This window comes from Mesoplodon densirostris, chromosome 7 (assembly GCF_025265405.1).
Source record: "Mesoplodon densirostris isolate mMesDen1 chromosome 7, mMesDen1 primary haplotype, whole genome shotgun sequence".
NCBI classification, from domain to species: Eukaryota; Metazoa; Chordata; class Mammalia; order Artiodactyla; family Ziphiidae; genus Mesoplodon; species Mesoplodon densirostris.
The window spans coordinates 113,044,684-113,072,261 of NC_082667.1; the positions used below are offsets into that span (position 1 = coordinate 113,044,684).

The window sequence follows — 27,578 nt, forward strand, 5'->3', positions numbered from 1 at the left end:
GATCAATGGTTTATTCAGGAAGGGAAAGCCCAAGCTGAACGCCTCCCTCCCTCCTTCTCCCACCCCTGACAGCTGGCCCCTCTCCCCGTAGCCCCCACAGGCCCTTGGGAGGGGGATGGCGAGAGGAGGGATGACCCCACCTTGGTGCTGCTGGTGTGAGCGCCTCTCCAGGCCCTGGGCCCCATGACAACATGTAACGTGGAGGGTAGTCAGAGGGAAGAGGGAGACTCTAGTGGGGGCAGTAGATGGGGGGGTGCGGGCAGGGTGTAAGGCACATTGTAACTAAGCACCCGCGGCTACCGGCCCAGCCACACTTTTACCAGCCTGCTCGCTTCCCATTGTCAGGGAGAAACACAATTATGAAACCAATGAAACATTTCCCTCGGAGCAGCTGGGCCGGTAGCTATTTTCATGGGTGGAGTATATCACATCAAGGGACTCGCTTATCTCAGCAGGTAGAAGAAAGGAATATCTTGGTGAAGATCATCCTGCCAGCCAGGAGAGCCCGTCCTCAGGGACCACAGATGCGCGGTGGATGTGGGGAGACCCAAGGCCGGCCAGGGTGATGCCAAGACACTGAGAGATTTCCCTCTGTGGTGGCCAAGGGCTGCAGGCCCCGCCAGGCTGAGCCTGGGTAGGTAGGACCAGAGCAGGGCACATGGGGCCAGTCTTCTCCTAGGGGGCTAGGTTGCTGGGAAGAAGTGGGCCCGTGTTGGGGGGACATGGGCCGCTGTCATGGCCAGACACCTACTGACAGCATCACAGGGTAAGGGGCCTTGGAGAGAAATGGCCAACAGGCCTGAAGACAGCAGGGGCCTGGGCGGGGGAAGCAGGCTGGTACCGTGTGGGCACCCTCTACCGGCCCCAAGGATCCCACCCAAAAGGGGGAACGTGGCGTGTTAGGGGAGAAAAGCCTTATCTCTCACCCGCATGAGGGTTGGCCTCTGAGCACAGGAAAGATGGTGATCCTTAGTCACAAAGCAGGAGGGGGCCTGGATGGGGCGTGGCTGATGGGGAGGACGGGGAGGCCAGGCGGCCCTGGGAGAGCAGGGGAGGGCGGGGTGGGGGGAGGGCCAGGACCCCTCCCACCCAGATGAGAAGAGCAGCAAGAACAGCAGTGCTGGTGGGGGAGGGCAGGGGTGACGGTGCCTCGTTCCTGCCTGCCTGGCACTCATGGGGCCTCGCCGGACCTGATCCCGTTGCCTTTGTTGACGCAGAAGGGCCGGTAGTTCGACTGCGGGGGAAACAAGAGTAGTCAGGGAGGTCGGAGGGCACTCGAGCTTACCAGCCGGACGCCCACCCCCTAACCTCCGCCAGGAAGCAGCAGTGGTCTGAACCCCAATAATTCTAGGGGTCTGTGGCCTAACCCGCAAGCTCCATCTACCCTGGGATTAGAGTTGGGCCCCAGTATTATCAGAGTCTCTGGGTTCACATCCTAATTAGAATTCACTCCATCAGTCGACTGGTGAGCTTGAACTTCAGCCTCGTCAACCGGTCTCTCCACGCCCAGGAAGCCCCTCCCAGCACCAGCGTAGGTCCCATTAATACGGTGTTCTCTACTCTACAGAACTGGGACGAGGGCTTTCCATAGACGGACTCACTGAATTTTCACAACTACCCAATTAAGTGGGTTACGCTTATCATACCCATTTTATACATGAACAAACCAAGGCACAGAGAGGCTAAGCAACTTGCCCAAGGTCACCCAGCTGGCAAGCGGAGGAGCTGGGATTCGAGACCCAGCAACCAGGCTCCAGAGCTCAACCCCCAGCCCCACTCATGTCAATGCACCTCTTCTGACTCTCAGGACTTGGTCTCTGATCTCTCTGCATAATTCTCCCTGACAGAAGGGGTGCAGAGAGGGCAAACCACCACCCCAGCCCAACACAGACTGGGTGCCTCCCATCCCAGACCTTCCAACTCTCTCATCCCAGAACCCTCATAGGGATTCAGGGAGCATCTCTCAGGACAGAGCCGGCGACAACTTTCTTGCCAGCCTGTGTATTACATCCCGCAGCAATTTCACAAAATCAGCACTTCCTTCTCTTCCCAATCATTTCATCAGGTCCCTGAGAAATTGCCCTCCAGCCTGCAATGAAGAGCACATTTTAGCTGCTTCTTGCTCCTGCGAGCCCCCTTGGCCCCTAGAGGGCCTCCAGAAGTGGCTTTGCCCTTGAGCTGGGTCAGAGCCTGGGCCCGCCTCACACCCCAATGACCCCAGTACAGGAGACCCCAAGGGTGATCCCAGCCCCTGCCCTGGCCCTGCCTGCCTGGAAACCTGTATCTACAGTAGCTCCTTGCCTACATCTGGTCCACAGCAGGACTGGGGACCTGTGGAATGCAGGGGCTGAGGGAACTTAGCTCAGGCCTTGGTTAAAACACTTATTAAACAACGGAAGAGATGGAGACCCAGGGCGGGGAAAGACATAGCCAAAGTTACTCAGTGGCAGAGCAGGGCCTGGACCAGGTCTCCTAATCCCCAGATGCCAGCCTGGACCCCAAAGGAGTCAGTAAGGCAAAGTGAATAGACCCAGAAATGGCTGAAGCCTTTCTTACAGGAAGGCTGGGTCAATCAAATGGATCACAGGTCAGTGAATGGCGCTGTCTTGTCAAGAGTCCAGGGTGGTAGGCGGGCACAAGCAGAGCACCTGAGCAGGGTGCTCCCTGCACACACACACCCCCATCCCCTGCCCCGTTCCCTCCCTGGCTCAGGGTCACATGAAAGTTGGAAGAGCTATGAAAGCATCCAGGCCATCTGCCTTATGTTACAGATGGGGAGACTGAGGCACAGGGGAAGAATGACTCGCATGGCAAGCTGGTGAGAGGACTGGGGCCAGACCCCAGGCCAGCCTCTTCCTACACTAGCACCTGCCTCCATTTCCCCAGTGCTGGGTGCCAGCTGGGGACCCCGGAACCCTGCCCTGCCAGGCATCTCAAGGTGATGATGAGCCTTCTCTGCTGGGATCAGGGCTCTGGGAGGGAGGAAAAGTAGCGGGAGGGAGGAGAAGGACCGAGTCCAGGAAGAGAAAGCTTCCTTTTTCTCTCCATATCTGCTTTTTGCAGCCCTGCTGTTGCCGTGGCCCTGCGCCTGGCTCAGATTACACACACCATCACTTAGCTCCATCGCCAGCAAATTAAAGATTCTCTCCAATTAAACCAGCCCCAGTCACTCTTTGTGACCTGAAGCAAATCACCCCTCCATGCTCTGACCTCCAAATGCAAAGACAGAAGGGAGCCGGGGGCTCCAGCCCCTGGGCCCAGCAGATGCCACCCCCATCCCAAGGCAGCTGGCTGACTCCTTCAGCAGGGCCTGGCAGGGGCCTTGGAGGAGAAGGCCCATGCGGGGAAGTGAAGGCACAGCACATGAAGGACAACCCCTGATCGCTGAGGTCTCAGGCAGGGCTCAGGCATGTCAGGTCTACAGGTATTAGAGTTCAACCCCATCTCAGCACTGCATAATAGAGCCCCAGAAAGGGCTCTGACTCACTCAGGACCCCACAGTCAGCAGGTGGCTGGGCCCCAAGACCATGCTTCCTCTCGTGCTACTCTTTGATGCCCCAGCTCAGGGTCATTAGCTATCGAACCCTAAATATATCTATTCCTAACTTTGCAGCCTCTGCCTTACCCACGCTATCATCCCAATGACTTCTGTGCTGTCAGAGCTGGCCCCCAGGGAAGCGAGACTCATCTCTAGGATGCCCGTCCCCTGGACTCAGCATTTTGACCATCATTCAACAAGCATAGGCAGCAAACAAGCATTTGCACATAAAAAATATCTTGGGCTGCCCACTTTACAGATTAGAAAACTGAGGCCCAAGAAGTATATCTTTACCCAGGCCCCCTGCCTATTAGCCCTGGGTCTTTCTTTACTACCCTTTGCTGTATGCAGATATTCAGGCCACTGCCACCTCCATCCCATGGCTCAGAGACGTCACCATCCTCCCACAGGCCCTGACCAGTTGCTCCTGGGAGTCCCATTCAGTGCCCATTCTGCACATGCTCATGCCCAGGCAGGCTCTCCTCACTCACCAGATAATTCTGCTTGCTGGATTTCCAAGTCTGGGGCTGGGCCTTGGGGCTTTGGTTCCTGAGGAGGGAAGGATAGCCTGGGGAGACAAGAGGCTCTGGTCAGAGGGAGCACGGGCTGGCGGTCAGGGGCCCAGGGCCGGAGCACCACAGACGCCATCTCCAAAGTGACTGCCAAGCTCCATGCAGCCCATGACCAAGTGCAGCCAACCCTGAGGAGGCATGCAGGAGCCAGGAGGGTTGCAATGGAAAATCCTGAGGAGGTAGGCCAAAGGGAGGGGGCCCCAAGGCAGACAGAAGGAGGAGGAACGGGCCAGGTGGGCTGGGCCAAGCGGCAGGGGAGTGTCACCCCAAATCCAGGTCAGGATCACACCACTTGCTGGGATTTCCCCCAACCACCCTGAAGGCTCACTCCACAGACCCCTCCCCTCCCCAAAGCCCAGGGAAGCCACTTTATGAGCACGACCTGCCAGGATTTCCACCATTAGGCACTCATCCCAACTGCCCCCCCCCCCCGCCCTGCCCGCCAACTGTGTGGACGAGGCTCCCCATGTATTGGCTCCACTTGTGCCAGGCACTGTGCTGGGACTCGCATAGGTCTTCCCTGTTTCTGTTGCCCTGAGCTGCACAGCTAATAATCAATGGTCAGAATTAGAACCCAGGTTTGCTGGACTCCAAAACCCATCCTCGTGTTCTGTCTGCCTAGTTTGGCTCCCCCTTCCCTGCTTCACGAGCAGGAGGCTGCGGCCCAGAGAGGGGCAGCAATGTGGCTGCGGTCCAGGGTTAAAACAGCGAGCCCAAGGGCGCCTGGAGCACATGGGCGCCATCTGGGCCTGGGGTCCTCGAGGCGCTGGTCCGGGGCAGCGCTGCCCAAGCCCACCTCCCCACCCCTCCCCCTCAGCCCAGCGGGTCTGTAAGGAGCTCCAGTCCACAGAACTGTGAAAAGCGCTCTCAGTGTCAGCCCTCAGCCTGCAGGGACTGGCGGTGGCGTCTGGCAAGGAACAGCCTGTGACCCGGACATGGAGGAGCTCAAGAAATAAACAGGGTCTGTCCTTGGCAGGGGCAGGCTGGAGCCCTGCAGGCCGGCAGCCCTGGGCAGGCTGGAGCCCTGCAGGCCGGCAGCCCTGGGCAGGCTGGCCTGCTCAAAGGCGGATGAGCTGGTCAGGCCCAGAAACCACCTGTAGCACTGCCAGGCTGCCAGCGAGACCAGCCCTTCCCCGGGTTGGCAAGGGGTTGGAAACAGAGCAGAGAACCCGGCTGTCTCCCTGCATCTGGGGATGGGGGCAGCCTTGGAAAGAGAGGGTTCCTCAGGTCCTGAGTGGGAGGTTGAGAGGGGGGAATTCAGGTCTCGCTTCTCAGTTCCCAGAAAGAAGATCCCAAGCCAGCCATGAGAGAGGTGGGGATGGGGATGCGGCAGGGGTGTGGTCCAGGAGACCAGCCTGTATAGCAGGCAGCATCCAGGGGCAGGTGGGCTAGGGATGGCAGGGGGCGAGGGGCATGCATCCTCTTCCAGGGGGCTCTGGGGAGGAGGGACCAGGACACCCTAGAAGTGGCAGAGAGACCCATAGGGTGTCCCATTTGCCCTGCTGTGGGAGGGAAAAGGTGGGGGGGATGTAAAACAGGCAGGTACCAGGATGATATTTAAACAGCCCACTGCTGTCCGGTGGTTTGGAAAACTCTGTGGTAGCCTGTCCCAAGGTGGTGAACTGATAGGGGACTTTTCTAGTGCCTGCTGGGAGAGAGGGCCATTAGCACTGGTCCCAGGAGGGCCCAGAGGGAGTCACACGTCCCACGGGCACGGCCGCTCTCAAAGCCCTCGCTCAGTCCTCCCTGGCAGCCTGAGTGTACTCCCTGCCTCCCCCGCCCCAGAGCAGGAGTCAGTCCTCCCAGGCAGGCAGGCAGCCCCTGCCCAGAACCCCCATATAGGCCATTCCCAGCAGATCTGGGGAGCTGATCTGCATGAAGGTGACAACAGGTGTCCCGGTGTTGGTGTTTTGGAGGAGAGGCTCTCCTAGGACAAGGCCTTCGCCTGGGGAGACCGCAGACCAACGGGGAGATGCTAGGGAGCGTGAAAGCTCCAAATCACACCTAAGGGTGGCCGTCTTCCCTGCCGGGTGGCCTTTAATCCAAGCTTGACCAGAGATCAGGGATGATCTGTTGGAAGCCAGACAGGCCAAGGCAAGTCCCAGAACTCCCCAGGCCTAGGGGTCCTGCAGGCCGGGACCCTCTAGTCATATCTCCTTGCTGGCAGATCCAAGAATCCCAGCCCTGGGTATAGGCTGGGATCCAGCCCGGAAGGGAATGCTGGATGATAAAGCCACCATCCGAGGCCACTGCCTGGAGGTCCGCCTGCCCCTTTCCCACTCCCTCCGCCTGAGCCCACCCAGCCTGCTTATCCTGTCTCCCAGGCCCGATGTCTCCAAGCCAGAAGGCAGACAGGCCTGCTCCCACCTCAGCCCATCAGAGCTGCCCCATGCACCTTTCAGAAGAGATGGGAGGGCCGTGGGCCCCACTGTGAGCTGGGGCCTGGCTCAAGCCTGGCTCAGGCCTGCCCCCCAGGATGATCCCATCCCCAGGGGACAGGAGGCATCGGCTGCTCAGCCTTGTCAAAGAGCTCTGGGGGGCAGAATCAGACTTGGGACGCCTTAGAGATCATCTCATCTGCCTCTCCCAGCAGGGACTCGGCAGGACTCTGGCTCCATGGGATGCTGACAGGTGCTATGTGGTCACAGGGTTCTAGAGTCAACCAAGGCTGGGAGTCACTGGGTGACTGAGTTAAATAAACTTTCTGCAATAAGAAGACTCGGTGCCTGATGGAAGCACCCTGGGGATGTCTGGGGTGGGGGTTGTAGAGGGTGTCATGTGTCCGCACCTCCATGACACCGAGGCCTGTACCACAGCACATCCTGAGGTACCGGCGTGTGGTGGCCCAGCCCTCCTGACAGCAGAGACGTGGAGGCTGGGCTCAGATTCTTACAAGGTAAGAACTTGTGAGTAGAGTCCAAGGCACTCCGGATGGGGTGGGCTCACCTTTCAGGGAGAAGGAAGAGCTGCCTTGCACGGCAGGCAGGTCATCGGAGCTCTGGACGGGGGAGGAGTATTCCCAGACCCGGGAGGTGTAGTTACCTGGTGGGGGAAGGAAGAGGCATCAGCCCTGGACAGCTTGGCATGGGGGATGCAGGCCGGGACATGGCCATTTCTGTGAATCTCTCCAGCCCCCGCACGTCTCCAGCCAGGACACTGCTGGTCCCTCATCACACTTCTGGCCAATCCTTCCTGCCATCAAGCTGTCCTTCTAAACTATAAAGTGTTGTCAGGCCCTTGCCCTACCTAACAGCCCGCTGCCCTCAGATTAAGGTACAAAGTCCTTAGCACGGCCCTCAGCCCTTTCATGTGGCCCTCCCCCTCCCCACGGTCTCCACTTTCTGCCTTCGCCTGCAGGTGGGCCTCCAGCACTCAATGCTCCAACCAGGCTGCACTCTGAGCTCTTGACACACACCAGGCTCTCGTTTGCCCCAGGCTTTTTGCACAGCCCAGATCCTCTGCCTAGAATAGCCCACCTGCTCCCCCATGCTTAGGAGATTCAGGTGTCGGGTCTTCAGGTATCAGCTTCCGTGTCACCTCCCCCAAGTCTGCATGTGTCTCAGCCCCACGCCCCGTATGGCATTGTAACTGCACGTTTAATGGTCCACGTCCCCCACCGGGCTCTGTGGGGGCAGGTGGAATGCCCGTCTGGCCCAGCATCACACCCAGTGCCTGGCACCCAGCCTGCTTCCTGGAAGGTGCTCACTGTACAGCTGATGGATGGGTGAATGAGTAAAGGAACAAATAAATACACAGGCGAAAACTTGGAGGCGGAAGCAGCTGATACAAGTCCTGAAATTCTGTTTGCCAGGTTGAACAGGCTGCAAGTGTCCATTTGCAGGTGGACAAAAAGAGGCCGTGGGGACGGTGTGGCAGGGACAGCAGGGGCACCGCGAGGGCCTTCGAGAGCCCCTGTGGGCAGTGCACCCGCTCAGCAGCCCAGAGCGTGGGGGACTCCCCCCTTGGTTGAGCTCACTCCACAGCGGAGCCCACCAGCCCTGGCGATCTTCTCCTGCTGCTGCCTGCGGGGTGGAGCCGGGTCAGCGGTCACATGGGGTTGGGGCGGGTGGCCTGCCCCGTCGTGGACCCCCTCCCACAGGGATCTCGGGCAGACTCTGCAGCAAGGCCCTCACTGAGCATGCCCGCCAAGGCTCCAAGGGGCCATCCGCCTTGCCCTTTCCTTCGCCCATTCATTGGTGCCCTCTTCCTCTCATTCAACAAATGTTTGCTGAGCCCCGCCTTCTTCTGGACCCTGGGGTCGCAGCGGGGAACAGGGCAGACCCAGCATCTGCCCTCACGGAGCTCACAGTCTCCGGTGCTTGGTGGTGAACCCAGTCCTGCACCTAGAGGCCTGGGCATGGCCCTGCCCACGGTGCCCCTGACCTTCCAGATCTCCGGGGGCCTGGTCCTCACTACCGAGCCCCGACTCCCTTCCTCGTCTCTTCAGATGTCCTGGTGCTGTGTCCGAGGGGTGCTCTGGCAGAGCTGGCCTGGTCCCCTCCCCGCCCCCGCATGTGGCACCCCCCGTAGGAGCCCCCAGAAGCTGGGCTCATCGAGGGTCGGCCCTGCCCTCGGCGCAGCGGTGCCCTCAGCACTGTGGGCAGAGTGGACCCTGCGCTCAGCAGCTCTCCCTGGGGAAGCCGTGTCTCCACCCCCATCCCACCCCTCCCGGGTCTTAAGGATGAGTCGCCCACACACCTCCCTGGCAACAATACCTCCTGGGTTTCCAGGGACGGTCCATTTCATAGCATGCCTGACTTCTTGTTTCCTGCTCCCCTAGTTTGTCTTAACCACTGTATGACTTTCCGACCCAGGAGTACACAAATCAGGAGAGGTCCTCTGTCCCTGCCCCGACATCTGCTGAGGGAAGTCCCCACACCTAACCCTGGTGTTCACTTCCCCCTGACTCAGCCTTCAGGGAGAAGATCCTATGGACTCAGGGATTTCCAGGGATGCCGAGGTGCCCGGCTGCCTTTCCTCAGCCTAACGACATCACACACATGCGTACACACGCACACACATGCCCGTATACGCGCATACACGCGCACATGCCCTAAGCCCACTAGGACCCCTTGTCACCCGTCTCTGGGTCCCCAACCCCACCCCAGCTCCCCACATTCACCTCACGTGGGGAGCCCAGACCCCCTGCCCATGACCCAGCCCACAGCCCCTCCTGCCCACCCCCCAGCTGAGCCGCCTCCTACCTTTGGGGCCATACAGATTGTTGAAGGTCTTCTCCTTGGAGAGGCGGTTGGGGGACACCGGCTGGTACGACGTCCTGGCCCCACCTGTGAAGCACACGAGGAGGGGCTGTCATTGCAGAAAGGGGGACCTGGCTCAGTCGGGGGCCTGTGGCTCTGACCTGAGGGGTGTACTGCAGGATTCCTTGCCCCCAGACAGCGGCCTCTGCCTGTGCCAGGGCCTGTTCCCCCACCAAGGCAGCTCCCTTGGGTCTAGGATAAGGTGACCACGTAAGTTACCTTTCCAATCAGAATGGTTCTGAGCGTGAAAGGGTGCTATGAATAGTTATGTTGGGGGCACCAGGTGTAAACCTGGAGAGTCCTAGATAGACTAAGATGTATGGTTGCCCTAATTAGGGGCTTTGAGGGTCACCCGAGCCTTCCTGAGCCAGGCCCTGTGTGACTGAGACCCCAGAGGCTGGGAAATGGGGTGCCCATGAGGAAGTTGGGCCATGGCCACCATGGGGCAAAGGTGTAGGGCCCTTGACCAAATGAGGGCTGCCACCTGGAGGGGCCTGATGGGCTTGTGTCACAAATACCTCCCCCACTACAGGGATGCTTTCCCCAGGGACGAGCGCTAAATGCCACAGGTGTTTCCCTCCCTCCCCCATTCAGGCTCCACAACAGTCTTGGGAGGAAGGCAGACAGAACGGGCTCCGCACCGCTACTTCACAGATGAAGACAACGCGTTCCCCACGTGCGTCTGCATGGGTCAGAGTCCTCCATCGGCTTCTGCCCTCCCGCCTACCAGCCCCACTCCCGTTCTGGCCGAGCACCAGCTGGTCCTCCTCTAAACCCGCACCCCTGCAGTCCATCCCTCTTGCCCTGCGCCCTCTGTCCATCACAGCCACGCCCTCTCTACTGAGCCCCTGGCCCCTCTTGCAGGGAGCCTGGAAACTAATCTCTCCCGGAAGTCTCACTGCCCAGTCCCACTGCCCCAAAGCTCCCAGACTCAGGCCACTATCCGTTGGTGGCCTTGCTTCCTGATCTCCTTACTGACTCCCTTGGCCCCTCCCCTGCCTCTACCTTGAGCCCGGGGCTCCCAGATTTCCTCCCTCCCGTCGCAGAGGAGGAACCTGTTTCTTCTCCTTACAGATGTCACAGCCTGTCTCACGGTAACAGAGCTGGACGCTCTCTTAACAGCTGAGTCCAAGCTCCTTCTTCTCAGATGAGGATACTGAGGGGGCAGTGACCGGCCCAAGGTCACCAGGCCCCGGCTCTCGGGTGACATCTGGGCGGGTCCATGCTCTTTCCTCAATCCCCCATTATTGCTCCGCTCCCCTCCGCCTTCTACAGAGCAGGCCAGCCAAGCAGGGGCCAGTCGGGGGACTTGATACCACCCCAGGGTCTGATCCTCAGAAGCTGGGGAGCCAGAAGGGTCCGGGTCAGGGCCAGTGATGCTGGAATGGGGCTGGTTAACGCAGCTCACCCTCTCACAGGACTAGACCCAAAGGAGAGCGCCCCGGGGGAGGGAAGGGAGCAAGACCCGCCCCGGCCAGGAATGTAGGGCCCAGTACTCAGGTCCAGCTTCTTTGCTGGAAGCCCAGGTGTTGTTTTCAAGTTGGGTGGGGAGGCCAAGGTTCCTCTCTGCTGAGCTCATCTCCCCTGGGCCCCTCCCACTGAGTCGGTGTGTGCGCATCTGAGGCGTGTGGATCAGTGCCCAGGGCCTCGAGGCTCCCCGCTCCAGGCCCTGGCGTCTTCCCCACGTCTCCTTTCTCCCCCTTGCCTGCACACCCTCTCCTGTCCTGACCCCCGGCCCCTCACAACACACACACATGCACACACCCCTCTGTCCACCGGGCACAACCACCCTTACGTCACGGGCATCGCTGTGGTTTGTTGCTGGTGCCAAAGAATATGACGGGCTACAGCAGGGCAAGGACAGCCAGGCGCTGGTCTCTACCCACGCCGAGCTGGGCTGCCGCTCCTCAGGCGGCGCCTCGCCAGGGCCTGGGATGGAGGGCTGAGGGGCTGGCGTGCATGGGGTGGGGGGTGAGGAATTTAAAAGAGCAGCCGTCACCCCCCTGCCTGGAGGAGCGGGATGGCTCTGGAGAAGCCAGCCCTCCCTCAGGACCACAGAAACCTCAGCAGAAGCAAAACCCAGCTCAGCCCGGTGGACGGGAGTGGCTGAGGCCAGCAGCCAGGAGCCCCTCCGGAAGGAAAGAGAAGGAGGGTGTGGGCTGGAGGCGCGGGGGTGGGAGGGGTGGGCACAGGGCAGGGAAGCTGAGGGGCAGGTGCCAGACGGAGGGCGAGAGGAGGTGCTGCTACTTACACCGGGAAATAGGTAGGCGCCAGGACCTTCCCAGGCCTGTCCGCGAGGGTCACTCCCCAGGGGAACCTGGCTGCGTCTCTCCTGGACCATCCCCGCAGCGGAGGATCTCCTCCCTTCCCTTACCCTTGGATGTGAGGTACATGGAGTACTTCTTCACGGTGTCTGGAGCATTCCACTCGCTGGTGTAGCTGTTACTGTAGTTGTTCACGTAGCGATGGTCATTCCCTGGGAAGCAGAGAGGTCGGGTCAGCAGAGGGGCAGGTGGGGAGGATGCGCTGAGCCACTGAGGGTGTCGCTGAGGCAGCCCATAGCCCCTCTGTCCCAGGGAGAGGCGAGGTCCCCAACCTTGGAGAAGATGGCCCCCTGCCCAGCATCCCCTCCGGCCCTGAGCTCCTGGGGGGGCTAGAGAGGGTCTGTGTGGTGGGCCATCCACCCTCCCTGTGACTGGCCCCTGTGAGGAAAACGTGTGCAAGGCACTTTGCAGTTTACAAGGTGCTACTGCGTTTCATTTCTTGTTTGATGTGTGCATCAACCCTTGGGCTGATGTGAAGATGCCCAGGTGACAGATAAGGAAACTGAGGCTCAGGAGGGGAGGGAAGCCACTGCCCCGTGTCACAGGGCCCGTAAGGGCAGGTGTGGGGCTCGAGCCTTCATCCCTGTCTCCTGGCTCTGTCTCAGCCGCTGCTGGCAGCCCAGGAATGAGATGGAATGAAGTCCCAGCATTGGCCTCCATGGCCAGGGATCCAGCTGCGGAGCCGTGCAGGGGAGAGTGAGCTACTCAGGAGGGGTAGCTAAGTCTAGCTGACTCCCCCCTACACCCACCGGCAGACCCCCTTGAACCCAAACAAATCTGTGGCTCCAAGTTTGCCTTTCCCCCGCTGCCCTCTGGCCCAGTCCGTTCTCCTGCTACTTCCCCATCTCCTACATTCCCTCTGCCCTGCCCTCTCCCTCTCTCCCGGGCAAGAGGAGGAGTGAGGATGCTCATCCTTCATCTCCATCACGTGTGCCGAGCAGGGGCCTGGCACACAGTAGGCGCTTCACGACAAATAGAAATCCTCCTTGATGTTGGCCCCGTCCCGTCCCCACCAAGCCCAGGATGAAGATGCTCTGGTGCGTCTCAGACCCCACACCTTTGATGGTGGGGATTGAGTCCCTGCTCTGTCCGGTGTGCAGACTGCAATCAAGGGAGAGAAGACGGTCACTCCAAGGTCTGACTCACCGGCCACCCACACCCCACCTCCTACAGCCAGACACACTCCCAAGCACACAGCAGTGCCAAAACGCCAACATGGAGGCCCGGGGCCCCAGGCACAGGTGCAGGGCTGCTGACATCAGTAGCACCCATCCTCTTCTGGCAGCCGCTTCCCAGCACACCTTGGACAGGGCCCAGGGCCCCACTTGCACAGAGGTCTTGGCCAGCACTATCATGACCTAGAAATGGCACAGTGGGCGGGCTGCAGGTGGGAGGTGGGCACCCCAACCCGGTCGGGGCTGTCCTCATCAGTCCGACCAGACCTCAGCGGAGGGGCTCCCGTACCAGGTGTGTACCCCAGGGGTCATGATCATCACACTCCCAACTCCTCTGCACAGCCACCAGCAGCAGCTGCTTCTCAGATGAGAGGACACCGGGTGGAGGCGTTGAACAGCAGAGTTTGAAACCCAGCTCGCCCCCTGCTTAGCCGTGTGCCCTTTGAAAAGCTTCTTCTCTAAGTCTCAGCCTTCTCATCTGTGACATGCAATTCATCCCACAGGGAGACTAAGATAATGTAAGGGAGGCGTTCCCACAAAGCCAGCGTCCAGGGAGGACCCAATCGCTGTGAGCCGTCCCCTCAGGATGGTCGCCATGGTCATTAGGAGGATTTCAGGACCCAGGTGCCACTTGAAGCCAAATGATGGTCTTGCTGAAATGGCTTATCTGTCCTCAGGTGTGACTGAATGTCCCTCACATCTCACGGAGACACTGTGTGACATCACCATCCCCAAGACATACAGATGCTGCCCCCTGAGTCCCAGCCTTTCTGTGCACTATTACCCCTTCTCATCCCCCAAAGAATCACATGCTCCCTTCGGAGACCAAAGACCAGGGTCACTGCCTTCGGGGTGCTGGGGCTAGAAGTCATTAGTTAGGCTGCAACCTCAAGGCCTGGGCCACTGGGTGGGGCTTGGGGAAAGTGTCCAGCTTCAGGCCCTAAAGGGACTGGGCTGGGAGTGGTGGAAAAGCACTTAATGGGGCAGTTTCTCATGTTAGGACGCTGTGAGGTGATTCAGTTGCCTCTGCAGAGGACAGAGTGATTCAGTAGAGAAGCTGACTTCAGGGGAGCTGGTGAGTCACCAAGACACGCTGTGCCCAACCATCCCCAGCCGGGCCACCAGGCCAGGTCCACCTCTGGTCTCAACACTGCTCAGCACGGCCATGGTGACAGGCAAGTTCTCCCTCCAAGCACACATGCAGTTCTAGGTCATGTCCACTGGAGCCAGCAAAGCCACCAGGTTGGAGTCTGGCCCTTACAAGCTGCAGCATCTACACAGCTGCTGGATTGGGTCCGCCAAGCAGACGCAGAGCTGAATGAAACCAATCCCTGAGTTTGATGGACAACCCGCAGAGAAGACATTTGTGTAGCCAGTGCCTGGGATGCTTCCTGCCCTGGAGGCCCCTTGTAATAGCTGCGTAACTGTGGCAGCAACTTCAAGGGAGAGGGGTACCATCCCTGAATCCTAGTCCAAACACCCTTAAGTGGGATGGGTGGCTGGGAACAGTGAGGGGCCAGCTGGCTCGATGTCGGCCTGCACCAGGCAGCAGGACTTGGCCTGGGAGGAAACATTCATGGCCTTGGGGCCTGCACACAAGAGGGTACTCACCGTTCTCCATGTGGTTCCTCTCGATGAAGTTACGGCTCAGGTCCCCCTTGCACATCTTCTCAACATGGCGCATGCACACATTCAGCAGGTCGTCCTTGAAGTTGCCCAGCGACTGCCCCAGGCCCTCCCCCTCCAATAGAACATGATAGGTGGGCAGGGGCGGGGGGAGGGAGTAACTGCTCATCAAGGCGCCATATTCCTACCAGGAAAGGAAAGAAGCCATTAACTTTCTGGGTCTCTGGGAGCTATGGGGACCTTTCTCTGCACGGGGCCTTCATGGTCCAGCTGGAAGACTCAGCACAGGATGCAGAGGAGCTGGGCTCTAGATCTAGCTCTGCTACTAACTAGTCCCACTTTTTCCCACTAAGCACTTGTTTCTTATTCTTCTGTAAAATGAAAGGGTTCAACTAAAATCCACTAGATGCTAATATCCCTAATGGCACTAGCACCGAGACATGTGACTCCGTGGTTCCTATCTCTTAAACTGGGTGCATTGTGCCTACCTCATAGGGGTTTATGGGTGTGACACAAGCTGTGAAGTCTTTGGGCGTGAAAGCACCAAAGAAAGGCAAGGAATTACTAGCGTATGGGTCAGTCATGGTGGTTTCTCCCCCTGCTCATGCCCACTCACTGCCTCTACACTTCGGCACTTCTCATCTCCCTTCCCTCTCACTGGAGAATCCCTTCATCTCAAATCCTAATGGGACTTCAAGACCCAGTCAAATTCCACCGCCTCCACAAAGCTGTCTCCAGCCTGTTTGCCCTTCCCAGAGCTTCCACAGGCTCTTATCTCCTGAACCATAGGCTTTATCACTTAATTACACCCTCTTCTATATTGTTATCTAATTGTACGTGTCTTATCTTCCCAGACAGATTGCAGCTCCTTGAGGGCAATAACCATGTCTTATGCCTTTCTATTCTCCACAGCAGCTAATAGAGTACTGGGCGTGCAGTACCCAACACAGTCTAGCAGGTGGAAGGATGGATGGAGGAATTGACAGACAGACAAGATGAAGGAAAACAAATATGCAGCACTCATATGTCACACACACCCATACCCAGTGCAGGCATCATTAATTGATCACAGAACTGTTTCCTACTGAGCCTGGAGCACTATCTGTACTTATCAATTGAAGTGGGGAAAAGGTGGTATTTGTGTGCCATCTTTAAAGTAGGTAAGGAAGTGGCTTGGATGGAAAAATTAAATAGACAGATGGAATGGAGCTTAGAGGGACAAATGGATGGATAAATGGATGGATGATGGATGGTGGATAGGTGGATGGATGGACAGATGGACACTGGATGAGGGTCTGGGTAGTGGATAGAAGGATTGAGGGATTGAATGACAGAGGAGTTGCTTGTTACCTGCAGAAACAGCACTGAGTCGCTGATGCTGTGGAGCTGCTCCCTGGTCTGCTTGTCGTCCTGCAGCACCTTGGCCCTCTCATGAAGAGCATCAACGATCACCTCCATTTGGTCTTCAGCATCCTGCTCCCGTTGCTCCAGTGCAGCCCTCACTTCCTCCTTTTGCTTCTCCAGGTCCCGCATCAGGTCTCGGAAGTTCTGCTCCAGGGTGGCCTTCTCACTGGTGGTGAAGCTCTGCGTCCAGAGTGAGGGGAGAGAGGAAGGATGGTTTCAGTAATTAAAAATCTCTCTAGAGGGTGCAGCTTTAGGTTCCCAACATAGAGTCAGGGCATTTCTACTGCCCTGAGCCTGCAAGCCTGTTCAACCAAGAATCTCATTCAAAGTCATCATTGAGGGATGCCATCCCTTGATAGAGATGGCCAGGGTTTTTTTTAACAGCCCACCTTTCCTTATCTATCAGCAGCTCCTCCCCCTTGGTGGGTTGACATGACCTATCATTCTACCCTTGGGTAACTCCATGGGCCCAGAAGTTGCCAGATGACTCAGGGTGTGTCCATTGAAACTTCAACCAGACCCAAACATCATTCAGAAAGTGAATTAATGAGCTGTTTATGTAGCCAGGGTCAAGAGTCAATGATTTCAGGTTGTAGTTTACAAGCATTCAAACCATGGCAGACATACATCTAGCCACACTGACACAAGTAAAGGGAAAATAGCATGCATTTGGTGGCTGGGTAGCCTGGTGGGCAGAACAGACATCGGTGGACATTGGAAGCCACACTGGAGGACAAGTTGGTCCAGGGTCTTTATTTGCTGGGATAAAGTAAAATGAGCATTAGGTGCTGGGCAACATGGATGCCTGGCCCACACTTAGAAGGGGGCAAGAGAACCCAGAAGAAACGAGTGTGGGTTGTAACTGTGGGCCTGAGACCTCGAGCTGGAGCACAGGCCTGCCTCCTCCAGGCAGCACAGGGTGGGGAGAGCCCTGGGGGCTGCTTACCTTGATGTGGTCCTTCTCCTTCTGCCACTTCTCAGCTTCATCTTCGATCTCGATGATCTTGAGCTGCAGCTGCTCCTTTTGCAGTGACAGCTCTGTCTGCAGGGAAGGAGCCGGGGTTGGAGGAAAAGTCAGGGGGAAGAGGTGGAAGAGAACCAGAGAGTCCGGGAGTGGGCCCACCCAGGGGGCAAACTCGAGCAGGATCCACCACTCAGCCCTTCAGCCGTTCATTCAGCAAACACTCATCAGGCCGTCGCATATGCCAGGCACCACGCCAGTCACCGAGGATCCAGCAACAAGTCAAACGCCATCTCACTGTAAACGCAGGGCTCTGGGGCTGGGCAGCCCAGCCATGTCTTCATAAGGCTGACCCTCTGCCAGGCCTTCCACCCAACGTGAGCAGGAAGGAAGCTCATTTACGGGGTTCCCACTCCTTTCAATGCACCTGGGGCCATCAGGGAGCAGCTTAGGGGAGAAAGGGGACGCAGCCCAGCTCAGCAGAGCCCAGCCCAGGGAGTGTCCCGTGGCAGTCACAGTGTGCAGCGTTTCTATGATATGACGTGAGGCTTGTGTTGCAAGCAGGAGCCTGGGTGGCCGCCAGCGGGGACTCTGTCTGGGCAGGCACAGTTAGAAACCTGTTGATGGGAAAGGGAGTGCCGTCTGCAGTTTGGGCAAGTTCGGGACTTTATTCAGGGTCCCTGGGGGAGAAGAAAGGCCAGCAAGTGAGGCAGTGAGGGTGGATGGGAGAAGAGAAGGAGAGGTTCTAGGCACCCCTGCTCAGGAAGAGAACATGGGCTGTCAGGGGCTGGGGTGGGTTGGGAAGAGGATCTATCAGGAATGAGCTGGGACATGAGCTCTGATGGATACGGAAAGTATGGATAATAGTTTCCTTCCAGCGGAGGAATGTCCTGCTCTGAAAAGCAGCTACAACAGAGACAAAAGTGGAGGCTTGAAGCCAAGGTCAATCCAGTTCAGCCAAGAGGCACCTCTTTTGTTCTGTGGGTTCCCCACGTGTGCTCCCAAAGCACCTGCCAGCTTGGAAGACAGGTGGGTGATCTCCACCTGAAGGCAGGAAGACCAAGGCATCTGAGAACACCCCAGAGTGCTCACCGGTCTCCCCACTACACTGGGTTCTGAACACAGAGTCCCACCCATTTCCAGCCGTCTCCTTGAGGAGCCACAAGAAGAGTCAAGATGTGGAAGCCACAAACCACCAGGAACGTGAGCTCTCTTGGCAAGGAGTCCTGAGCAGCTGGGCGCACACGTCACGCCTCCTGGATACGCTCCCAGGCCAGGGGGCTGCTGGTGGGTCCCCGTGCAGACACCCAGGGAAGTGGATTGATGGAGGAGAGAGAGTCCTGGCTTTCTTGAAAAAGTGCCCAGAGGGCCGAGAAGCTGGTGGAGAAGCTGGGAAGGCCTAGAGCAGGAGCTGCAGAGCCCCCAGACAGCCCGGGATTCCAGCCCTACCCGCTCTGCCCACAGCCCTGGGATCCCCAGGCCAGAGACTCTAAGTTCTTCTCAGAAAGCATGTGCCCCACGAGCTACGTGCTGGAAAGCTCACAGCACGGAAAATGCCATCGCCAGGGATGGAAAGTGTTTAAGAGGAGGAGTAGACGCGGATGAAGATGAGGATGTGGCCTGGTCTCTGGACAAAGGCTGGGAGAAGCCAGCTGTCAATAGACACGGTGGTGGGAGGTTGGAGAGCCAAGGGACCCAGACCCCAAGTGGGCAGCGGAGACTCTCTAAGGGGGCAGAACCAAGAGCCCGGAACTCCGAGGTTGGCAGAGCCGGTGGCCTGGAAGGTTCCTGGGAAGCCTGGGACTGGTAGGCGGGTCTGAGCTGTGAGGAAGAAGCCTAAAGGCCGGACAGTGGGTCTGTGCTGGGCAACTTTCCCGTCCCTGGAGAGTCCCTCACCCCCAGCAAGCAAGGCCCCAGGGGGATGGGACGCCGGAAGCCGCCTCCCCCAGCAGCTGAGACGTCCTCACCAGCTCAGCAATAGAGCGGCTGGCGTTGGGGCTTCTCACCCTACCTCAGCACCCAGAACAAGGAAAGCAGAGAACAAAAGTGCATTCACTCCCACCCCCAGGCCTGGGGGGCCGGGGCGCAGGCGCAGGGCAGTTCTTCCATGAAATGAGCCTGGGGGATCCAGGAGGGAGCCCACCCAGAGCCCAGGACTGGGGCTCCAAGGCTTTGAATCCAGTTACCACCACCTCTAGGCAGGTGGCCTTCACAAGTTAACAAACTTGGTGCCTCGGTCACTCCCATTTTTCATGGAAGTAGTATGAGGGCCATCTCCCAGCCAGGTGTGGGATGAACTGGGATCAGGCAAGTGAGGCTCTCAGAGAGCACCTGGCACAGAGAAAGCGCTGACAAGTGGTCCCCTCCCCACAGCTGGGTGGGGCACCTTCCATGGACCAGGAGCCGGCTCGGAGGGGAGAGGACAGGGTGGCGGGCAGGCCCACAGGCACGGGTAAGTGAGGGGAGTGGGCAGGTGCATGCAGCTGAGGTCTTGGTGGTGTTCAGCGCTGTGGATGGAGTGTGTCATTGTGCTGGGGCCCAGGGGTGGTGCGTACGCATTCGGGATACAGAGTGAGTCGTCCAGGGGCGAGGGGAGGGAGGTCAAGACATTGGGCTGCAGATGCAAAGTAGAGGCTTAGATGGTGGGGAACTGAAGATTGGAGGATATTGGGGAAAGCGGAAAGGAGGTAGGATAAAGGGGGTGGTGCAGGCAGGCTAATCCCCTGTGCGAGGGGAGAAGGTTTGCCTAGAGAAGGTGAAGGTGAGGAACCAGCGGAGTGAGCAGACGTGCTTGGGGCACCAGCTGGCAGCTGTGGGGCATGGGGGATTAAGGCGAGGAAAGGTCTTACCCACAGAGCACAGACTCACTGGCCAAGAGGGAGGAAGAAGGCACTGAGTACAGAGGAGGGAGAGTCCAGGGGCTCTAGAACAATGAAGAGCCTCGGCTAAGGGTAGCAGGAGTCAGCCCCTGGGGTCCATCCTGAGCAAGAGAGGCAGGGAAGAGGGAGGCTAGCAGGGGCGCACAGAGGAGAGCCAGAGACCTGGGAGGGCCGGAGGGAGAGGCAGCCGATCTGGAAACAGGTGAGAGAAAAGCGGAGCCGCCCTGTCTGCAGCAGTGGGCGGAAACATCAGTCAGGGCGGAGGAGAAACTAGTCTCCTGGTTTCTTTGGGGCACCAGGGAAGTCAACATCGGCTGGGAGGGGGCCTTGCAAGGCCAGACTTGCAGGGCACCAGGGACCTTGGGCTGGGAACTCTGTGCTACTAAAAGGGTCTGCTCTCACCTCTGGGATGAGTGCTGCCCTGTCAGGAGAAGAGGGTTTGGGGTGAGACCTCTGGGGATGTATCCAGCATCTGTTTAGCCCTTGGCAATTTTTCCCTGCTGGCAGGGTTGCACAAAAGCCAGAAAAGGCAGGATATAGGAAACAATAAAACATAGGAAGGCTCCAAAATACTGGGTTCTCCTGCAACCTTAGAAGGAAGGACCCTAACTGCTTTACTGAGCATCCACTATATGCCCGCATTTTTCCTTTCATCTGCAAAAGCCCCCTGGGGAGGCAAGCCATGTTATCCCCATTTTACAGATGCAGAAACCGAGGCCCAGAAACATTGAGGAGCTTGCCTGAGTTCTCCCAGCGAGGAAGTGGGAAGACCACAACACAGCAACAGGACTCAGCTCTGTCACGTGGCCTCCACCTCTGGGCTGCTCTCTGTACCTCCCAGGACATCATCCATGCCCTTCACTCCCGCCCAAGCTCCCCCACCTCACAGATGGGGCAATTCATCAATTCTGCCTCTTTTCCTCTCCTCCCCACACCCTCTCCATCACCCCCTGAGGCCCCGCTTTCTCCTTCTTTCCCTCCTCCCTTGAAATCTCATTAAATCTCCTGATGTCTGACAGGGCCTCAGCTCCCCTCAGCTCCACCCCTGTCTACACCTCCCTCCCGACTTCCTCCTTCTCCCCAGCTCACTCCCTACACCCTGCCCAGGCCTGTCCCTAAATGCCTTCTTTGTTCCCTTCTCCCACATTCCTCCATGGCGATTGCCTCTGGCTCAGTTGCCTGGGACGGGCCTGTGTAAGCCACACGGCCTTGAAATGCTTCCGGCCTTGGGGGGGCAGAGGGGTGGCCAGTGGCTGTTGGCGTCTCGGCCGGACAGACGGGGCCTTCAGGTGCAGACTCACCTGAGCACTCACCTGGACACGTGCCTGCGCTGCCCCCACAGAAGAGGAGATGGGGCCCCGAGGGATCCTCCCCTGGTCTGAATTAACCACACAGGCCGTTGGCTGTGACATTTGCCAGATGAGCCAGTTAATTGCCAAATTTGTACTTTCAGACAAATGGTGATTTTATGGATAAGAATCTGAAATGCTGGAGAGATGTCCCCATTTCCACACAGATGTCAAACAGCCCAGTATTACTCTGCTTAGCTGGGGCACACCCTTCCTTCTGCTTCCTTGGGTGTCAGGACGAGGCAGGGGCAAGACGGGGTGGGAAGAGCATCACCCAGACTGTCTCCAGACCAGCATCGGGCCCTTGACATGTTACCCCACCTCCCAGGCCTCGGTTTCTTCCTGGTAAAACTGGACTAGATTCCTGATTTCCAACCTGACTACGTATTCGAATCCCTGAGGGTAACTTAAAAGTACAGATCCCAGGCCCTGACCCCCTGAATCAGAACCTCCCAGGTGACCCCAAGGAGCCACTGCCAACCCTATAAAAACAACATTGAAAATGGTGGAGAGGAAACAGGCTGGGCTACGGCCACAGTGAATCTGAATCCCAGCTCTGCCACGTCCCAGTGCTGTAACGTTGGGTAAGTTTCTTGGCATCTTTGAGCCCATTTCTTCACCTATAAAATAGATGCAGTTACTCCCACCCCGTGGGACCGTCGTCAGGAGTAAACGTGTAAACGCTCAGGCTAGCGCCTGGCATACAGATGTACTCCATAAAGACAGGGGTGTCTCCTGCCTGCCTCCCTGGCACTCTACTTCCCTGCCTCCTGCCTCTGTACCTCTTTTATTTTGTCCTTTCCTCTCCAGCACCCACAGAGTTCATCCCACCTCCTTTCTCACCCACCCTGTCCCAGAGCAGAAGGTTTCCCCCAGAATCTCTGGGGAGGATGGTCCCAGCACCTGCCACGGCACCCTAGGCCTTTTGCCTGGCTCATCTTCCCAAACCCCAGTCATGGCTGTCCACCCAAAGAGCCCCAAAAGCCCAGACCAGCACAGCTCCCAAAACTCAATGAGCAGCAACTGCCCATGCCCAGCAGCCCGGCAGTTCAGCCTTCAAGGAAGAATTGGGCAATGAGACCTGAAGCAAAGCCACAGGCCATGGTGACAGAGAGGAACCGAGCCAAGTGATGACGTCAGGAGAAAGACCAACGCACGGAATCTGAGCCACGCTGACGAGCTAGGACCTCGCCCTCCAGAGCAATGCTTGGCCTGAGCACTCCTCCCGGCGCCTTGCCAGGCTGCCAACCCAGAACCCAAGAGGACCCATGACAGGCAGGCCGCCCTGCAGCAAGCAGCCATGGCCAGGAATCCTCCACCCTGACCCGATGCAGCAGAAGGCACTCGGGATAGGCAGGAGGAAGGGCCACGAGACACAGGAAAGGATGGATATGTACACTGCAATCTCATCAGTGTAATCCAGCCCAGGAAATGCCCAGAGGCAGAGGGGTGGGCCACAGGACATCTGTGGACCTCCCTTGTGACATTCGGAGTGGAATGGGAGACCTTCTGATCTTGGGTCAGCAGAAGAAGGGTTGTCACGCTGGCACACCAAGGGGCCTTTCTCCAGCACTGCCTCTGCTCGGAGTCTGTAGCAAGGTCTGAGGCCCAAGAGATGAGCACCGCAGCCCTGGGTGTTGTCTACACTTTTGTGCAAGTAACCAAGATAGGTCAGCGATCACCTCACCTGGGCCTCACCAACCAGGCTGCAGAACAGGTTCTGGACGGGGCTCCTTGCACAAAGCTGTGTGGGGCCCTAATGTCTGAGTCTGCAGGGGCTGCCTCCAAAGGATGCCAGGATTGACAGGCCAGTCCACTTTGATCTGTCGGCCCATCTAACACTGCTCTGTGCCAACATCCCTCACGTCTGACGTTCCAGCAGAGCCAGACCGGGACAAAGTGCCCCACTCCATCTCCATCTCCACTCAGCTGCTCGGCACCACCCATCCCTGCCTACCTACACTGCTGGTGCACACACACGCATGCACACACACACACACACACATACAGTCTGAAGCTCCCACCCCTAAAGTCACTCCAGTGAATCAGACATTTTCCCCTGAGTCCCTGCAATCCCATCCCCCTCAAAGGAACCCTAACCCTTCCCCTAAGTTGCTCCCCATCATTGGTTGAGGACTCAGGGAACTTCTTCCTCAAACACTGAGCTTGGACAGGGCTCTTCCTTTCTCTGGGCCTGAGTCCCCAGGCGAGGTGGGGAGCAGACTGACGAGATTGCTGACGCTCCAGTCTGACGTTCTGCCCTCTGCAAGTTGATGTTTACTTACAGCCACTGCTGTGTAACTGGGGGGATGCGCCCCAGACTGGTGTGTGCGTCTGAGCTCTGCCTCTTGACCTACGTCATGAGCCTTCAAGGGTGAGAACTGTGTCTTTGAGTCCTGTCCCAGTACTAGAACATGAAGTCCGAGTCCCAGGTGCCACCAGAGAAAACTGCCCAAGACCGTCCCGTCCTCCAGGGGCACTCAGGCTTTTCTTAAGTGGACATACCCTTGTTTCAGATGAAATTTGGGGGCAAACCTACAGATAAATAAGAGGATGCGCTGCTTGCACTGGGGGTGGGGACAGGGGTCCCCTGATTTCTTGGCATCAATCAGCCCCCCTCCTCATCCCTGATGCCTCAAAGACATTCCCAAGAATCCTAGGGCTCCAGGGGTCCTTTGAAAACTTCCAATCTAGTCCAATCCCTTAGTTTCACATGAAGGGAAACCAAGCCTGAGAGAATGGAAGGGACTTGTCCACCATCTCACAGCTGGTTAGAGGCAAAAACCAGGACTGGAAGTCAGGTCTCCTAAAACACAGCCTGGGACTCTGCAATTTCTTACTTGCGGTGGCTGAGGATGATTGGCCCTCGTTCTGTTTTGACTTCCTAGGTGTCCTGGAGGTGGGGTCCATGGCCCCTGCCCCATCTCCATCTCCCTATCTGAAGCTTGAAGCCAGACTGGGGTCAGGGAGTTAGGGAAACTGGGATCACCTTTTTCCTGGGCCAAATGAGGCTTCTGTAAAGGATCTTTGAGTCTTTTCTCATCTCTGACTCATCTCTCCTGCCCAGGGGTGTGGGTAGGAGAGAGTAACCTACAGACTCTCGGTTAGGAAGGCTGGGCCCAGAGGGTGTCCTGTGTTGCCCCATTCTGCAGGGTGCGGAAAGTCAGGTGCCCTGCCTTGACCACCGGCTGGAGACCGCCCATGTCACAGAGCTGTGTGGCCGCGGGTACACCAGCCCAGCATCTGTGGAGTCAGTAGCGGCAGCCACAGCTGAGCCTTTGGTCCAGCACACCCTCTCCAGGTGTAAGGTGTCCACGTTCACAGGCTTCCACACACCCCCTCTCCTCCCCACAGAAGCACACGCAGGATCACGTACACAGAACACAAACATACTTAACGTATCACATATACAGTCATATGCAAACATCCACATATGAATAAACACCCCCCCACACTCCAACCCTCACCAAGAGTGTCCACCTACAGGCAGAGGTATGTCCACATACAACCACACACACAAAGCACACGGGGCCCAGCGGAGGGAAGGATAAAAGAGGCCACTGGGAGAGTCAAGAGACTGGGTGGGGGATCTGATAGAACAAGAAGGAGCCACTGGACTGCAAAAGCCAACTCTGAAGCTAGAAAAAAAGGGCCTTGAAGTGGTCCTCAAATTCCCTCCTCCTCACCCATGACTCATCCCAGAAGCCAGCCCTGCTCAGGTGGGAAGAATTCTCTCTCCCTTAAGGAAAAAAGAAAGAAAGAAAAGAAAAGAAAGGAAGGAGGGAGGGAGGGAAGGAAGGAAGGAAGAAAGAAGGAAAAGACCCAGGTAGACACAGGGCCCAGGACTGAGTGCTGATTCCCTGACCTGACTTGAATTTATCCTATGACCTTGGCCAAGCCCCCCATCTTTGCTGAGCCCCCATTTGCTCATCTAGGAGATGCCTGGTCTCCTGAGGCCTTAGAGGATTGGGGAACCGTCTCTGACTCCCAGCCTGGGGGCGGGAGGGGAAAGAACTGTTTTCAGAAAGGACAAGGGACAGCAGAGACTTAAGCCCCAGACCCTGGGAACCCCCAGTGGAGAAGAAGAGGTGGGAGGACGCGTTGGGGGAGGAGAAACCTGGAGGGGCCCGCTGTTACCTCCCTCTCGGCTTTGGCCTCTTCCACGGTCACAGTGCTGTGGTTCTTGTGCTCCTGGAACATGCAGAGGTAGCAGATGCAGGTCTGGTCCGTCTGGCAGAAGAGTTCCATGGTCTTGCCATGCAGGGGGCACTTGCGGGCCTCGAAGTCCCAGATGGGCTCGAGCAGCTGGTGGTCACGGAAGGCGGCGCCCTCCAGGTGGGGCTTGAGGTGCAGCTCGCAGAAGGAGGCCTGGCACACCAGGCAGGACTTGACGGCCTTCTGCTTGTTGCCGATGCACGAGTCGCACAGGACCTCCTCGGAGCCCGACTTGGAGCGCAGGAGGTTGCTCGAGGCGGCCCGGGGGCAGCTGTTCCGCTGGAGGTCCCCAGGCTCCATGATGGGCATCGTGGGCTTGCAGGGCTCTGAGAAGATGGACCTGCGCTGCTCCCCCTTCTCAGCAAAGGTGATGGGTGGCTTCTTGGGGGCCCCCAGCTGGAGCCTGGCATAGGGGGACATCTTGCCTTCTCCAGAGTCCATGCTGAAGTAGTTGGAGCCCTTGTCATCCACAGACTCAACAAATTGGATGATGGGCCGCCGCCCCTTGTTGCCCAAGAGGAGGGAGCCCTTTCCCTCGCCTGGCTTCAGGGAGCCACCCAGGCTCTTGCCCTCGGCCGCTTCCCTACCGTGCCCGTTGCCGATCCTGGCCTCTTTACCTTCGGCCTTGGCCCCATTCTCCAGGCTGCCTTTGAGGCCCAGTGGGCTGCGGCCACCCCTGGCTTCCAGGCTGGCCCCATTGCTCCTGGAGGCATCTGCAGCTTCCATTGCGGGTCGCCTGGCTGGTCTGTGTCGGGCTCGCTGGAGGTGCGGTGGGTGACCTTTCGCGCAGCGTCTCAGCTGGAGTGGGACAGACAGCCGCAGAGCCCGAGACACATCTACAGGGAGAGGGGAGGAGGAGTGGAGAGGAGGGGCCGCAGGCGAGCCTGACTCGACGGGCCCAGAGAGGCAGGCAGCTCCCAGAGCCGGCAGAGCAGCTAATTATACAGGGGGCCGCACCCTGCACATTCATACCTAGCCTGATTTTTTAAACAAGTGTTTTTTTCTCTCCCCCAGTTTAACTATTTTCCACGGCTCAGCAACCAGTTGGGCTGCTTCCTCCTGACTCACTTTCTTCTCATCAGGAAATGGGAGCCTCTGTCCTCACAGGTTTCGCTGAGCTGAGCAGCCCCCAGGACAGAAGGCGAGGTGCCCGCGAGGCCCACAGGACAGAGGGCTATTAACTGGATCACACAAGCCAAATAACCTTGTAATTTGAGGGCCCAGGTTTCAGAGGAAGATCCCCCGCCGCCCTGAGACAATGGAGTTGCTTCTCATCTTAAAGGGAAAGATGGGTTCAGTTGGATTTGGATTTTAGGATTTGGAGTGAAGTGGCTACTGATCATTTAATCCTGCATGCCAACTTCAGGCACTGTGTTAGGTACATTACCTGTATGAGCTCACTTAAACCTTACAGCAACCTGTTCAATTATCCCCATTTAATACATGAGAAAACTGAAGCTCTAAGAAGGTAACTTGCTGGCCTAAGTCAGCTGAGTCCTGATGGAGCTGAGATTTGAACCCAAGGCCTTTGAGTTGCTAAGGTCCCATCAGCCACCTGACTATCGCAATGGAAGACACCTTCGGAAAGTCATGTCTGTCCCAGCAGCATGAACAAGATGCATACAGCCTTATGTTATTTCTCTCAGAGCAGGTAGAAATAACCTGCTTGGATCCAAAGAACAGAGAAATAGTAATGAGGGACAGGAATGTAAACAGTGCCAGGACAGGGGGCTGCATCCTCGGGGCCCAAACACTTCACTTTCATCTGTCTCCACAGTAGGTATGCTGTGTGACTCAGAACAAAATCTGCCTGCCCTCTCTGTTCCAGGCCACAGGCAATACCCTCCAAAAAGAGGCCAGTGAAGTGTGGACTCAGATACTCTCAAAAGTGAGACGTTTGGGTACGACTGTCATACAAACACAGACCTCAGGGGAAGAAGTGAGAAAAACAACTCTAGCCACTTCCTCTCTCTGACCCCCTGCAGGAACTCTGGGGACCCTCCACTCCTGCCAGGACATGCCACCTGGTCCCCTCTGGGCTGCGACCCTCTGCCATGGTCCAGGGAAGCCAACACCCCCGCACAGAGTAAAGGGCTGTGCCTCTCCCAGGCTGGGCTGGATGGGGCAGCGCAGGAGATGGGCGTGGCTGAGGTGGCAGGTTCTGGACTGCGGGCAGGGGAGTGTGGGGTCCGCTTACTTCCCCTCGACTCCAGGTCGGGCTCTGGGAGCCCTGCAGACCCTTTGGCTCACCAGGCTGAACAGCAAACCCTTTGC

At 57.8% G+C, this 27,578-nt stretch overlaps 1 protein-coding gene across 1 annotated transcript; it reads right to left on the bottom strand.

Moving 5' to 3' along the window:
* Positions 1-50: 50 nt before the first annotated feature.
* TRIM29 (tripartite motif containing 29) lies at positions 51-26,030 on the bottom strand. Its single transcript, XM_060103698.1, has 9 exons — positions 25,227-26,030; positions 16,847-16,942; positions 15,847-16,080; positions 14,482-14,680; positions 11,746-11,847; positions 9,315-9,398; positions 7,057-7,152; positions 4,030-4,106; positions 51-1,234 (listed from the first exon to the last, which is right to left on the bottom strand). Exons 1-9 carry the CDS (start codon positions 26,028-26,030, stop codon positions 1,172-1,174), a joined length of 1,755 nt encoding a protein of 584 aa, XP_059959681.1. The 3' UTR covers positions 51-1,171.
* Positions 26,031-27,578: the final 1,548 nt, after the last annotated feature.